General features: G+C 33.4%; 1 protein-coding gene across 2 annotated transcripts in view; it reads left to right on the top strand.

Moving 5' to 3' along the window:
• LOC136026504 (adenylate cyclase type 5-like) overlaps positions 1 to 15,287 on the top strand; it is a 300,964-nt gene that overhangs the window by 254,043 nt on the left and 31,634 nt on the right. For both annotated transcript variants that reach the window (XM_065703133.1, XM_065703134.1), the window contains 4 exons: positions 1,963 to 2,120; positions 8,020 to 8,162; positions 12,020 to 12,129; positions 14,979 to 15,198. In XM_065703133.1, coding sequence (XP_065559205.1) covers positions 1,963 to 2,120; positions 8,020 to 8,162; positions 12,020 to 12,129; positions 14,979 to 15,198 — 631 coding nt within the window. The remainder of the gene's footprint in view (positions 1 to 1,962; positions 2,121 to 8,019; positions 8,163 to 12,019; positions 12,130 to 14,978; positions 15,199 to 15,287) is intronic.

The raw sequence follows: 15,287 nt of genomic DNA on the forward strand, positions 1-15,287 counted from the left end.
CTCTTTCTCTCAACTCTACTATATAAAACAGTAAAAAACTAGGCTAATGGCTAAATGGCTAAATGGCTTTCTCATAGTTTTGATAAAATGATTTTAAGAAAAAAAGGAGTGGGGGAGGAAGCCTAGCTGCCCTCCGATTTTTGGTTACTTAAAAAGGCAACTAGAACTTTTTTACGAATGTTTTTATTAGTAAAAGATATACGTAGCTTATTAATTAGCTTACGTAACGCACTTTTGTGTTCTCATGTTTTTATTACATATATGAGGGGGATCACCCCCGCGTCAGTACCTTGCTCTTTACACTAAAGCTTAAATTTTGATCCCAATTCCTTAAGAATGACCCCTGAATCACAAAAGCCGTAGAATAAATAGTTGAAATTACTAGAAATACTTTAGCGTAAAGAGTGAATTATTAGGAGGAGGTGAGCCCCTCATATGCGTAATAATTTCTGTTCGTTTTAATTTTTAATGCTTCTCCTTACTTTCAGTTGAAAAAACTTTTTCATATTTACTTTTTCGTTGTTTTTTTTTACTTTATTAATGCTAGAAAATCCTGCGCTCCCGTCATGGAAATTTTCTTCTCCCATGACAAATTCCTCGATGGAAAGTTCCCCCTACATATCCCCCTCTTCTCAACCCATCCCCCCAACCACAAATCCGCCTGAAAAAGTCTCTACACTTCCCAATAACCATTACTATATATAAGCACTGGTCAAAGTTTGTAACTTGTAGCCCCTCTCAAGGGGACTGTGGGGGAGTAAGTGGTCCCCAAAGACATAGTTAATAGGTTTTTCGACTACGCTTAATTTTTTCATCCGGTGACTTTGGGAAAATAATTAGCGTGGGAGGGGGCCTAGGTGCCCTCCAATGTTTTTGGTTACTTAAAAAGGGCACTAGAACTTTTCATTTCCGTTAGAATGAGCACTCTCGCAACATTCTAGGACGAGTGATTTGATACGATCACCCCTGAAAAAAAAGAAAACAAACAAATAAACACGCATCCGTGATTTGTCTTCTGGCAAAAAATACAAAATTGCACATTTTTGTAGATAGGAGCTTGAAACTTCTATACCAGAGTTCTCTGATACGCTGAATCTGATGGTGTGATTTTTGTTAAGACTCTATGACTTTTAGGGGGTGTTTTCCCCTATTTTCTAAAATGCGGCAAATTTTCTCAGACTAAACTTGATGAGACTTATACATTTAAAATCAGCATTAAAATGTGATTCCTTTGATGTAGCTATTGGTATCAAAATTCCATTTTTTAGAGTTTTGGTTACTATTGAGCCGGGTCGCTCCTTACTACAGTTCTTTACCACGAACTGTTTGAAAGAGGTGATTTATTAGATGCTGAATTGTTTCGATGAGAAATGCCGTTTTGTTGAAGAGTGAAATCAGATTCATTACACGTGATTAAGAGGAATTGTTAAATAAAAGGCGCTGAACGTGCGCCTTTTGCACAGAGAAGCATGATTTATATTTTTTTTATTTATATTAAATAGAAACAATTTGATCTAAAAAGTCTTTGTCTGAACTCTGGAAGAAATGGTTTCTAAGCCTAATTGATTTTTTTTTTGAAAATATGATGGGTGTAAAATAAAAAACTAATAAAATAAAAAACACAATGTATCCATCCCTGAAAGTTTCATTAAAATGACACCACTATTTTCCATGTTTGATTAATGTCACTCTTATGTGTTTTTAACAAGGGCGTTATGTTTTCAAAACATAGTTGTTTTTTTTAGTATTTCCACTTGTGTGTAATTTTGGTTATAATATTATGTGCAGCATTCCAACAATTGACTATAGGATGAAGTCAATAACAATTGACTGGATATAACAATTGACTACGGACAATGGTTCTGGACACCATTGTTATGTTTGATTAAGGTCACTCTTATGTGTTTCTAACAAGGGCTTAATGTCTTCAAAACATAATTGTTTTTTTTTCTTTTTTTTTAGTATTTTCACTTGTGTGTAATGTTGGTGATAATATCATGTGCAGCATTCCAACAATTGACTACAGGTCTACGGACAGTGGTTCTGGGCACCATTGTTGGAGTTTATCTAGTATTGATGTTTGTGGTATTTACGGATACGTTTGGAACTTCTTTCACAGAGTAAGTAAGCCTTGTAACTGATTTTTAAACAATTAATATCACTCTGAACTTCACCAATCACTATTAAAAGTACATTACTGTTATCTAATCTTTTTTTTACAAATAATTATCGTACATAAAATAAAACCACAATTTCCCGACACGTTTCACATTAGAATTATTACTGGTACCAAATCATGTTATGAAGATCATTTGTTTTTTTGACAAATATGCTTTTTCCCAACCCATTAAACATTCGTCCATGGCCCATAGTAACCAAAAGTTTAAACCCAAGTTATTTTTAATGCCTTTTGGGAAAAAAAACACCATTAAAAAAAAAACAGAACTCGTCAAAAATGACATCAGATCAAAACTTGGAATGTTCAACTGAAATGTCAAAAAGCCTATGAACGATAAGTAAAATTATTATTTTACTTATATGCTTTTTCCCAACCCATTAAACATTCGTCCATGGCCCATAGTAACCAAAAGTTTAAACCCAAGTTATTTTTAATGCCTTTTGGGAAAAAAAAACACCATTAAAAAAAAACAGAACTCGTCAAAAATGACATCAGATCAAAACTTGGAATGTTCAACTGAAATGTCAAAAAGCCTATGAACGATAAGTAAAATTATTATTTTACTTATATGCTTTTTCCCAACCCATTAAACATTCGTCCATGGCCCATAGTAACCAAAAGTTTAAACCCAAGTTATTTTTAATGCCTTTTGGGGAAAAAAACACCATTAAAAAAAAACAGAACTCGTCAAAAATGACATCAGATCAAAACTTGGAATGTTCAACTGAAATGTCAAAAAGCCTATGAACGATAAGTAAAATTATTCTTTGTACGTGGATAGCACTGATGCGTCCTTATTTTTTCTTCGCTATTAGTACGGCTCTGGAACATCTTAGAGAACTGCTTAGGTGAACGTTTAAAACTTGATTTTATGTCTAATTACTTTTTATAAACTCAGTATAAGTGCCACACGGCCTCCAAAAAGTGCACTCTGGGTGCAAAATGAAAAATCTGGGAAGAATGAAAAGGATTCTCTATCATAATTTCTGCGGTGGAATACCCTTAAACCGAGTTTTACGATCCTCCTCTTCTATATTTACCCCTCCCATCCCCCATAAGTTTTCCATGAATCGTTTACTAACTGGCAAAACTATCAGGTTACTGCAAAATTGTATAGAGATATTTCAAATCTCATTATTTCAAATCAGATCAAAAATCGGTGTTGATAACACAATGATAAAGTGCCATATGGCACCAAAAATGGTACTTTTGTTGGCGTAGGTGGAGTAAAAATGTTTAAGCATAAAAGGAGCCATGGCATCGTCTCCACCTTAAACCCAAGTTTTAAAATCCTCCCCCTTATATATTCTCCCTCCCATCTGTTACAAGAGTATATCAGTGTGTACTTTCCTGTCTTGTACATTCTCCCTCCCAGTCTCCCAGCTATTCTACTGACTTATGACTTCTAGCATAATATCTGACAAATATTCTGCAGAATTAGCGGTCAATTTCATCATTGTAAAGATATCTTTACTTCCTCCTTTTAAAGTCCTTGATTATATTTACGAACTCTTTGTAAACTTGTCTCAGTAACTCTAGCAACAAGAACCCTGTCGAAAACACAATACTAATTTACAAGGCTCTCAAAAGGTTTTTACTGGCTACGAAGTCAGTAAATCTTATTGTGATTAAATAAAAAAAAATCAGTTTTTTTAACTGAAAGTAAGGAGCAATATTAAAACTTAAAACGAACAGAAATTACCCCATATAGGAAAGGGGCTGTTCCCTCCCCAACGCCCCGCTCCCTACGCTAAAGTTTGACTCTTTTCCTTAACTCTACTTTTTAAAACAGAAAAAAAAGAATTTTGCATATTATTTTTTTTTTGGCTCAGTGGCTTTCTCTTAGTTTTGATTGGACGATTTTGAGAAAAAAGGGGTGGGGGAGGAGGCCAAGTTGCCCTCCAATTTTTTGGTTATTTAAAAAGTTTACTAATAAGCCCTCTCACGACATTCTAGGATCACTGTGTCGATACGATCACCCCTGGAAAAAAAACAGAAAAAACAAAACAAACAAACAAACGAATAAATACGTATCCTTGATCTGTCTTCTGGCAAAAAATACAAAAATTCCACATTTTTGTAATCACCACAAGAGAATTTTCGTTTCGTGAAAACACAGTTGTGAACAATGCCAGACAACTGCCAAGTACTTGATTTGAACTTGATTTAAAGCACGTTTTTATATAAAAGTCTATACCACTGTTTGTTAATTAGTCGACCATCATGTTAAAAGAGAAATAAAAATTATAGACTTTTTCAAACAATTGGTTGATAGCAGACCTTGGTTGGTTGATACATACCTTAGTTGGAACGGGAAGCAATTAAAATGCTAAAGGGGGCAGGGTTATGATAGAGCTTCATCTATGAGCGGCCAGTTTCAAGTTCCGGCTACTATACTCTTTTAAATTTCTCCCCTTGCACTCTATATTAACTGTGGAGGTCACTCCCTAAACTTAGCCCTATGTCATTTGTACAACATACCTGTTAAAGGAAATTGTCTAGGAACTTTGAAAGAAGTAGTTAATTTTTTAGGATTTTACCTAAACACTCTGCAATTTTCAAGCAAATTATTGAAGCAAGTAATCAAACAGTTCGTGGTAACGAACTGTAGTAAGGAGCGACCCGGCTCAACAGTAAACGAAACTCTAAAAAACGAAATTTTGATGCTAAAATATACATCAAAAGAATCAGATTTTCATGCTGATTTTAAATATGTAAGTTTCATCAAATTTAGTCTTTGTCATCAAAAGTTAAGAGCCTGAGAAAATTTGCCTTATTTTAGAAAATAGGGGAAACACTCCCTAAAAGTCACAGAATCTTAACGAAAATCACACCATGGCATTCGGCGTATCAGAGAACCCTGTAGTAAAATTTTCAAGCTCCTATCTACAATAATGTGGAATTTCGTATTTTTTGCCAGAAGACAAATCACGGGTGCGTGTTTATTTTTTTTTTTCATCGTATCGACCAAGTGGTCCTAGAATGTCGCAAGAGGGCTCATTCTAACGGAAATGAAAAGTTCTAGTGCCCTTTTTAATTGACCAAAAAATTGGAGGGCACCTAGGCCCCCTCCCACGCTCATTTTTTCTCCAAAGTCAACAGATCAAAACTTTGAGATAGCCATTTTGTTCCTCATAGTCAAAAACCATAATAACTATGTCTTTGGGAATGACTTACTCCCCCAAAGTCCCTGGGGGAGGGGCTGCAAGTTACAAACTCCGACCAGTGTTTACATATAATAATGGTTATTGGGAAGTGTACAGTCGGTTTCAGGGGATTTTTTTTTGGTTTTGGGGGTGGGGTTGAGGGGAGGGGGCTATGTGGGAGGATCTTTCCATGGAGAAATATGTCATGGGAGAACAGAGGGTTCTAAAATATGAGGGGTTCTAAAAATGCTTTAGCATAAAGAGCGAGGTATTTAGGAGGAGATAAATACCTCGCTCTTTATGCTATAATATTTTTAGTAATTTCAACTATTTATTCTACGGCTTTTCTGATTCAGGGGTCATTCTTAAAGAATTGGGACAAAACTTACGATTTAGTGCAAAGAACGAGGCATTAACGAGGGTACAAACCCTCTCATATACATAATCAAAATTAAAGAATATAAAAGTTTGTTACGTAAGATAATTTTTAAGTTACGTATATTTTTTATTAATAGAAAAATTCGTTAAAAATAAAAATTTATAGTTGCCTTTTTATGTAACCGAAAAACTGCATGGCAACTAGGCCTCCTATCCCATCCCTTATTTCTCAAAATCGTCTGATCAAAACTAAGAGAAAGCCATTTAGCCAAAAAAGGAATTAATATGCAAATTTCATTTTAATAATTTATGTGTGGAGAGCCAAAATCAAACATGCATTAATTCAAAAACGTTCAGAAATTACATAAAAAAACTAGTTTTTTTAACTGAAAGTAAGGAGCGACATTCATAACTTAAAACGAACAAAAATTACTCCATATATGAAATGGGTTGTCCCCTCCGCAATCCCTCGCTCTTTACGCTAAAGTTTGACTCTTTGCCACAATTCTGCTTTTTAATACAATTAAAAGCTTTAGCGTAAAGAGCGAGGGATTGCGGAGGGGACAACCCATTTCATATACGGAGTAATTTCTGTTCGTTTTAAGTTTTGAATGTCGCTCCTTGCTTTCAGTTAAAAAAACTAGTTTTTTTTTTATGTAATCTTATCACAGGGACAAAAGAATAAGATTGAAAATTTTTTGTTAGACTAGATAGGTGGAGCACTTAAAAACAACCATTTTGTTTAAAGAGATGTTCATTAACATCTGTAAGGCTATGAGAGAAATTCAAGAACATCTTGATTGAGATTGGAATCTTATAGAAAAGCTTATTCATAGCTATCTATTACTACTAGTACTACTACTACTACTACTACTACCACTACTACTACTACTACTACTACCACTACTACTACTACTACTACTACTACTACTACTACTACTACTACTACTACTACTACTACTACTACTACTACTACTACTACTACTACTACTACTACTACTACTACTACTACTACTACTACTACTACTACTACTACTACTACTACTACTACTACTACTACTACTACTAATAATATATAATAATAATAATAATAATAATAATAATAATAATAATAATAATAATAATAATAATAATAATAATAATAATAATAATAATAATAATAATAATAATTGAACCTTCTATACATTCAAAAATGTACTTCGAGGAGTATGGAAAAGAAATTTACATAATAAAAAACTTATCATTACAAACACTAAAAAACACACTAACAATAACTCAAAATCGACTAATACACCCCAACGGAAAATCTACGACTGACTCATATCGCTGTCTGAATCTACCTTCTAAGGCATCCATCTTATCACATACCTCAAAAACTCCGTAATGTTTGGAGATTTAACTGTTACGTGACCAATAGGAACGCGAAGAACATACTTACAAAATTTGAAAAAGATAGACAGAATTTGTTGACGTTCTGACGAGGTAAAAAACTTCCATAATGGCACCAACATTACCCTTCTTCATGATTTTTGCTCCCACTTGCATGTTCGTTTAGATTTAGGAGGAGAAATAATTGTCAATCACCACAAGCAAAAACCTTTTGAGCCCATTTAACTTTTTAAAGGTGTTCGTTAAGGATTTGCTGCTAGTCCTATCATCTTGAATGCTATGATTTAATTTTTAACTAGAGGTGTTCGAGGGATATTTTTTTGGAGGGCTTGGATAAAAGTTGTATTTACTGTACGGATGACTTGTTTCCTTTGAAGAGTACACTAAGGGGTCTAATAAAGAATCTTTCAGGTCCTGTGGTCTTACAAAGAAAAATAGGACTAAAGGTCAAAAAGCAGAAAACAGAATTTATTGTTTTTAACTATACTAGCTCGAAAATACCAATCTTGTCCTTGACGGTATTTAAATTCAGCAGTCCAAGTCCTTGAATATTTTGTGTTACATATTGTAAGACACCTTGGTCAACTTGAGGCCTGTTGGCTGAACCAGTGTGTAAATAAAGCCAATTAGCATAGAGAGAAGCTATCAAATGCAATTGGTCGCTCAATCACTTTGTAATTTCAAAAATATTCAATGTCGTCATCTCTTCTGCCGTATGGTACGTATCATGGTGCGTATGAAAAATGTTGTCCCTCCGAGAGAGAGAAAGAGAGAGAGAGAGAGAGAGAGAGAGAGAGAGAGAGAGAGAGAGAGAGAGAGAGAGAGAGAGAAAGAGATTCTCATTCTTAGTAGTAGAATTAAAAATAGATACAACTTGCTTGTTTGTTCTGAATTTAAGCCCTCTGTTTTCTTTCATTTATTTTACAGATTATCATCATCATCAATTGGAGTTCCCAATTCATTGCTTATTGCAGTGGTATTAATCATCACTGCTCTGGCTTTAATCATGCATGGTCAGCAGACTGAAGCCACTTCAAGACTGGACTTTTTGTGGAAGTTGCAAGCGACTGGTCAGTATGTCCTCTTGCACGTTTTAATTCCATCTTTTTCCTTTATTAAGTCGTAATTTTACACCAGTTGACAAGACAATAGAGGACTAGTTATTTTAACCTTTTCCTTCATTCTTCTAACAATGTTTTACATTTTTTTATTAACTATATATTTTAACATTTCTTATACAAATTCAAGTCCTAAGAAGAGATACAGACAAATGATTTGGACGAGGCTTCAATCAATGGACATGTACTGCTTGTTCTCAATTGTATGTATGCAATGATTCTTAGAATTTCATTTCTAAATTTGAAAATAGGAAAAAAATAACTATATAATCCACTTTTCAAACTTTTATTCTTATCATGCTGTATATTAATAAACTTTTACTTATTTTACATAGTCGGAAATTTTTTATTGGAACTTCTAGACAGCAACACTAACTGATACCACGCATAAAGGTTCTACACCAATAGTTGATTTAATGGACTAATATAAATTATGGTTGCCCTGGACGTGGATTATTGCAAAATCCTTACATGCCTTTGGTGATAAATCATTATCAAAGAAGAATTTAAAGCAATGATAGTTTTTCTGTCATAATTTATATCGAAGAACAAATTAATCTTTATCTCAGTAAACTTTTTTTCAGCAAGAAGTAATTAAAATTTTTCATTTTTATGATTGCCTTGTTAAACAGTTATCACATTGTGTGCAGTTTAAATACCAAGGTAGATCTGACAAAAGTACCCTTAATATCTTTAATAGTCTCAAAGAGTGCACTTATATTGTTTGTTTTTTTTGTTCTTTTTTCTTACAACATGGCATTGACACTGGAATATTCTTTTCTTTGTATCTGACCAACCAAACTGCACGTTTAATAAAACATAGACTCAATATAAAAAAAAAGTACTACGTGGTTGTTAAAACTAAAAAAGAGTTAGCATTCGAAAATACGCAGTTTCGTACGATTTTTTATTTTTAATATTTTTCATGCAATTCATCTGGTTTTTTATTTTTTCCTGCCCTTCCTACAAAAACTATAGTTGAATTGCCAAAACTACACATTTAACTAGGGATATATACAGTAAAAAAGCACTGGAAGTTTGTCCAAAAAAAGGGGCAACTAGCCAGTTAGGAGATCAAAACTACAGTTTTTTGTCAAATATAAGTTTTAGATACCCCTTAAAAGATATTGAAGGGACACAATGAGTTTATTAGGGGTAGGGCTAACCTACTACCATTTCCGGCTTAATTATGTTTAAACTCATTCCAGAGAGTGGACAAAATGGTTTAATATTACAATTTTCTAGAGTAGGAGGAATTCTTCTCACAAATAAGGTCTTAAGAACTAACTAGGAGATTTTTTTTTAATTTTGCGTCTAAGAACCAACCTTTAATTCATTTAATCCTCCCTAAAGATTAAACAAAAAAACAGTTTTCTTCAAATAAAATTAAGAACGATATTCCAACTTAAAACGAAAGGTTATTGTTCTGAATGTAAAGGAGGTAACCCCTGAATGTAAACCCCTCCTCAATCTCCACTCTTTGTGCTAAAGTTTAATTCTGCTTCAAACAATATGTTCTTATTTTGAATTAATTGTCTTTATGTTTGAGCAGTAGCTCGTAAAACACTAGGAACAAAATTAGATTTTTTTGTAAAGAGCCATTTGTGGGCTTATTTATAGTTTGTTCTCACGAATGTTTGATCAGTAAAAATACACACAAAACCCAATGTTTCAATTTAAACATGAATAAAAACAAAGTTCCTGGTGACATACCTCCTCTCTTTGGCAAAATTACCAGAGGCCTATCATGATACCCCCACCTCTATACCTTTGATACTGCTAAACATATGAATTTGATATCTTATGTCACAAAAAACACTTCCTTCAGTAAGACGAAAGCTATCATCCCGCAGCATCCAAATTCATGCAGAGTTTGGTGAAGGGAGAATAAAATTATTTTTCACCTCCCCCTCCTTAGACAGTTTTCTGTTAGCTGTATCAGGCTAGCCCCCCCCCCCACACCAAAACAATAAATTAGTTGTTCTTCTCTATAATAGCTGAGAGCAGGGGAATTATTCACCACTGTCCATTATTTTATTATCCATTATTTTATTGTCCATTATATATTTATTATCCATTATTTTATTGTCCATTATTATATTTTATTGCCCATTATTATTTTATCACTCATCAAGTTAATCAGCTTTGTTATATAAAGCATTAAAATAAATGTTCATATTCACCATTTATTTTGTAAGACCTAAATGACTCTTCAAGAGCGAATATACCACCGCACGATCCTACTCTCCTTGTAGCTGGAAAGCTGGTAATTGTAACTCGATTGACTATTTAAAAATTCGCAATTAGCAGCAAATTGCCTTCTTCGGGGGAGATAAATTATAGCTTTGTGTAACCAAATATCTTCACTGTTGAAAAATCATTGGAATGCTTAAACAGGACACTACAATTTCTAATATCCGTTCAATTGAGCCGTTTTCCGATTTTTGTGGGGCTATTTGTTTGATATGATCACTCCTGGGCAAAAACAAACATATGTTCTTATTGGTAAAAATATAAATTTGCAAATTCTTGTGAATAGGACCTTGAAACTATTGCAATTTGGGTATCTGATTTGTTGAATTTATTGTGTGATTTTCATCAAGATCACTTGCCCTTTGGGACCGTTTTCCTCTTTTTCTAGAATCAAGGCTTACAGTTTTTGATGGGTATCTCACTCTTCGTGCTAAAGTTCAAATGTTTTTCCAATTCGTTAAGAATGACCGCTAATTATCAATGCTGTTTAATTAGAATAAATAGCTCTATTGAAAGTACTGGAAAAAACTTTAGTATAAAGAGCGAGGTATTGACTAAGGGGCAAACTCCCTCATATACGTAATAATTTCTGTTCGTTTTAAGTTTTAATGTTGCTCCGTACTTTCAGTTGAAGAAAAATGTTTTTTTAATTAACTTATGATCCTTTTTTAAATAATACTGGGAAATCCGAAGCCCCATTCATAAATAAATCCCTTCGCCCACAAAAAATTTCTCAACGGAAAGATCCTCCGATGTAACCTCTTCCACCCAACCCCTTATCAGAGAAAATCTCCCCTGAAAGTGTCTGCATACTTCCCAATAACCAATACTATATGTAAACAATAGGCAAATGTCTTTACTTGCCGCCCTCCCCCTTGGCTCTGTGGGGGATTAAGTTATCCTCAAAGACGTAGTTATTCGATTTTTTGACTATGCTGAATAAAATGGCTATCTGAAAATTTTATCGGATGACTTTGGAAAAATTAGCGTGGGAGGGGGCTCCATTTTGGAGACAGGAGCTTGAAACATCTACAGTAGGGTTTTCTAAAACACTGAATCTGATGGTTTAATTTTCATTATGTAAATGTAAATTCTTATTACGAAAATAAGGCAAATTTTCTTAGGCTCGTAGCTTTTGATGTTTAAAACTAAACTTGATGAAAATCATCTATTTGAAATCAGTACAAAACTCCAATTCTTTTCATGTATCTATCGGTATCAAAATTCCGTTTTTGAGAGTTTCAGTAACTATTGAGCCGGGTCGCTTTTTATTTACAGTTCATTACCACTAAATGTTTGACAATTAAATAAACTACAAAATATTGACATCGATAAGCCAGGTCTAAACTTGATTGTTAAATAAAAGGATTGTTCGCAATTTATTGTTCAGAGTACCAAATTGCATATCTTATCTAAAACTAAGGATATTTTACACAAGTATATATATATATATATATATATATATATATATATATATATATATATATATATATATATATATATATATATATATATATATATATATACAAATATTCAAGATTTATTTGTTTTTCTAGAGGAAAAAGAAGAAATGGAGCATCTTCAGGCCTATAATAAAAAATTATTGGCAAACATTCTACCAGTACATGTAGCGGATCATTTCATGAAAATGGACAAAAATAACGACGTAAGTTTAGTGTCAAAATAAAAAAAAAGAAATAAAAGAAATTTAGTTTAATTGTATAGTAATTTTAAATTCGATTTGCCGGTCTCCTCCCTATGAAGCGCCACAATATGAATTACCTCCCTTGTGAAAATGAAGTAGCCGATAAATACATTTCCAAAATAGAACCTTGGTTACGCCAATTAATTTTCAACCTGATAAAATAGCCTTGATACAGCTGAAAACGCTTTATATATTTATATATTATATATATATAATATATATAATACTAGCTGTTGGGGTGGCACTTCGCGCCACCCCAACACCTAGTTGGTGGGGCGCTTCGCGCCCCCCAATCCCCCCCGCGTGCGTAAGTCGTTACGCGCCATATTAGTTACGCGCCATTGTAGTTGTGTCCCTGTGTCCCACCTGTGAATAGAGATAGATATAAATGCATATTTTTAACTACGTAAAACATGCGAATATACAACATTCTTCGCTGTCCCATTGTCTGTGCATATAAATAGATTGTCAGGTCTACTGACTCTTGAACATGCAACATATAATTGTCCATGGGAAAAACAAACCGTATTCAGATCTATACCTCATTATTCTAATGATGTGTCCCTGTGTCCCGGTCGTCATTTATATTCCCTGTGTCCCGGTGTCCCGGTCGTCATTTGTGTCCCGGTGTCCCGATCTGTAACTTCTATTCGAACAATCCCTGTGTTCCGGTCGTCATTTATATTCCCTGTGTCCCGGTCGTGATTTGTGTCCGGGTGTCCCAGTCTGTAATTTCTCTTTGAGGTTCCCGGTCGTCACTTAGATTCCCTCTGTCTCGGTCGTCATTTGTGTCCCGGTCTGTAATTTCTCTTTGAGTGTCTTTTCTTTTTAGTTTTTTTTTAGTTTTTTACCTTTTTTCTTTTTTCAGTCATTTTACAATTAAACATTTTTCCGTGAACAAATGTCTTAAATACCATTAATGACGTCACCGTCAAAGCAAAAATGACGACAACTAATTTCATGACGTCAGCCGACACAGAAACATGACGTCACCTGATCCACAGATCCACAGACAGACAACTTATTTTTATATATATAGATTTATATATATATATATATATATATATATATATATATATATATATATATATATATATATATATATATATATATATATATATATATATATATATATATATATATATATATATAAATATATATATATATATATATATATATATATATATATATATATATATATATATATATATATATATATATATATATATATATATATATATATATTGAATTCTCATCATCAGCAAGCCAACATATTCCGATGGTGGCTTCATCACTAGCAATTCAATATATTCTGATAAAAACAATTTCCAACAAATGTTGAAAGAAACAGAGTACAAATGCACAAGAGTCATCTACTTCAATGATGATTTTTAATCGTTTGACTCTTATGAGGATCTCTTCAATACTATTTGCCTATAAATTGTATTATTGCAGCTAGATGATATACTCAATTCTCAAATTCTGGTCTCAAATTAAAGGTAAAATGCTTTTTAGAGGTGCTTTTTCGTAACCTCCCTAACCAGAAAACACGTAGTTTTCAAGGAATAGAGATATAAAAAATTAACGAGTAAACAAATTTTAGTTGGATTGATGATAGTCATATCAACGCATTATTAAGCCTCTTGCCATCCTTTACAAAAAAAAAATTAAAAATCCTAAAGAACGCACTTGTTTTTAGTTTTTTTTAATAAACCAAGGTCTCTGTGGCTCATGGTTATTTCTGAAAAATTTTTATAAGCCCTTTAAGTCTTTTTTTTTATTTTTTTCTCCAGCTTACATTACTTTAGTTCTTTATTTACGATTACATATTAGTTCTATTTCTTTAGTTGAAATTCTTTTTTTTATTAGGCCTGTATCTTGTGCTTGTTGTTTCCACCGTGTTTCAATTTTTTATTCCGTTTTAATTGGATCATTAAAATAATGATTGAAACAGACAATTACGAAGTACACAAAAGCTGTCTAATGCAAAACATCTTCTAGACGGACTATTCGAACGGTTATCACTCCAGACTTTAAATCCAGAGGTCATGGATTCGAGTTTGGATGTCTGAAAGGTCAGCTAGAGTCGATGCGGCTCTAAATGGATGGCTGGGAAAATCAACGCGAAAAACACGAGAAGCATCGCAAGATTTCCTCCCAACCTTGCATTGCACTCTCGGCTGAAGGCATCGAATCAGGAGACCGATATTTCCGTAACGCGGATCATGAGACAGCATGCGAAAAAGTTTTTATTAAGTTTTTAAATTTTGACCATTACTTCTGGTGATAAATAATCAAATTTAGTTATTTTTCAATACATCTCGGACAGCTTTTAGCCTTTTAGAATGGCCGAAATATTGAAACATGCTTTAACTGTACAGTAAAATGAGCTTTTAATTTTACTTAGGCGATTCTCTGAATTTATTTTGATCTTCTGGTTGTAGAAGTTGAAAAAGTATTTTAAATACTTTCAAGTACTTTGCCTTTAACCCTGCGACTATGCGTACATACTACTGAAAAAATAGTGATCTACAAGATAATATGTTGAAACAAACACAAGTGCTGAACATACAAGAGCAATGCAATGTAACAATTATTATAAATCGGCGTTCCGGCTTCTGTTGACTTATCACCGCATTAGGTGATTTTTTCGTTCAAGATAAAGAGGAAGCTTTAACTGCTTGGACAAGAAAACCTTTTTATCTTCATTTAGGTGTGATGTTGTAAGGATGTAGGATTTTCAGCTTTTTTTCATGCTTCTAGTGACAACAATGCTTTCAGATTTTTATACCCTGCTTTTAATCGTTTAGGAGCTCTACCATGAACAATGTGACTATGTATGCATTCTTTTTGCAACCATTCCAAATTTTTCGGAGTTTTATGTTGAATTGGAAGCCAATAATGAAGGTGTGGAGTGCCTTCGACTATTAAATGAAATAATCGCAGACTTCGATGAAATTCTCGGGGAGAATCAGTTCCGAGACATAGAAAAAATTAAATCTACTGGATCAACATATATGGCTGCTTCCGGTAAGAATTTCTTACTATTTTAATATTAGCTTTCCTGTTTCAATAACCCTCTTACGACCCCCGGAACAATCAAAGGTCTATTCGTAACT

Source organism: Artemia franciscana, chromosome 4 (assembly GCF_032884065.1).
Source record: "Artemia franciscana chromosome 4, ASM3288406v1, whole genome shotgun sequence".
NCBI lineage: Eukaryota > Metazoa > Arthropoda > Branchiopoda > Anostraca > Artemiidae > Artemia > Artemia franciscana.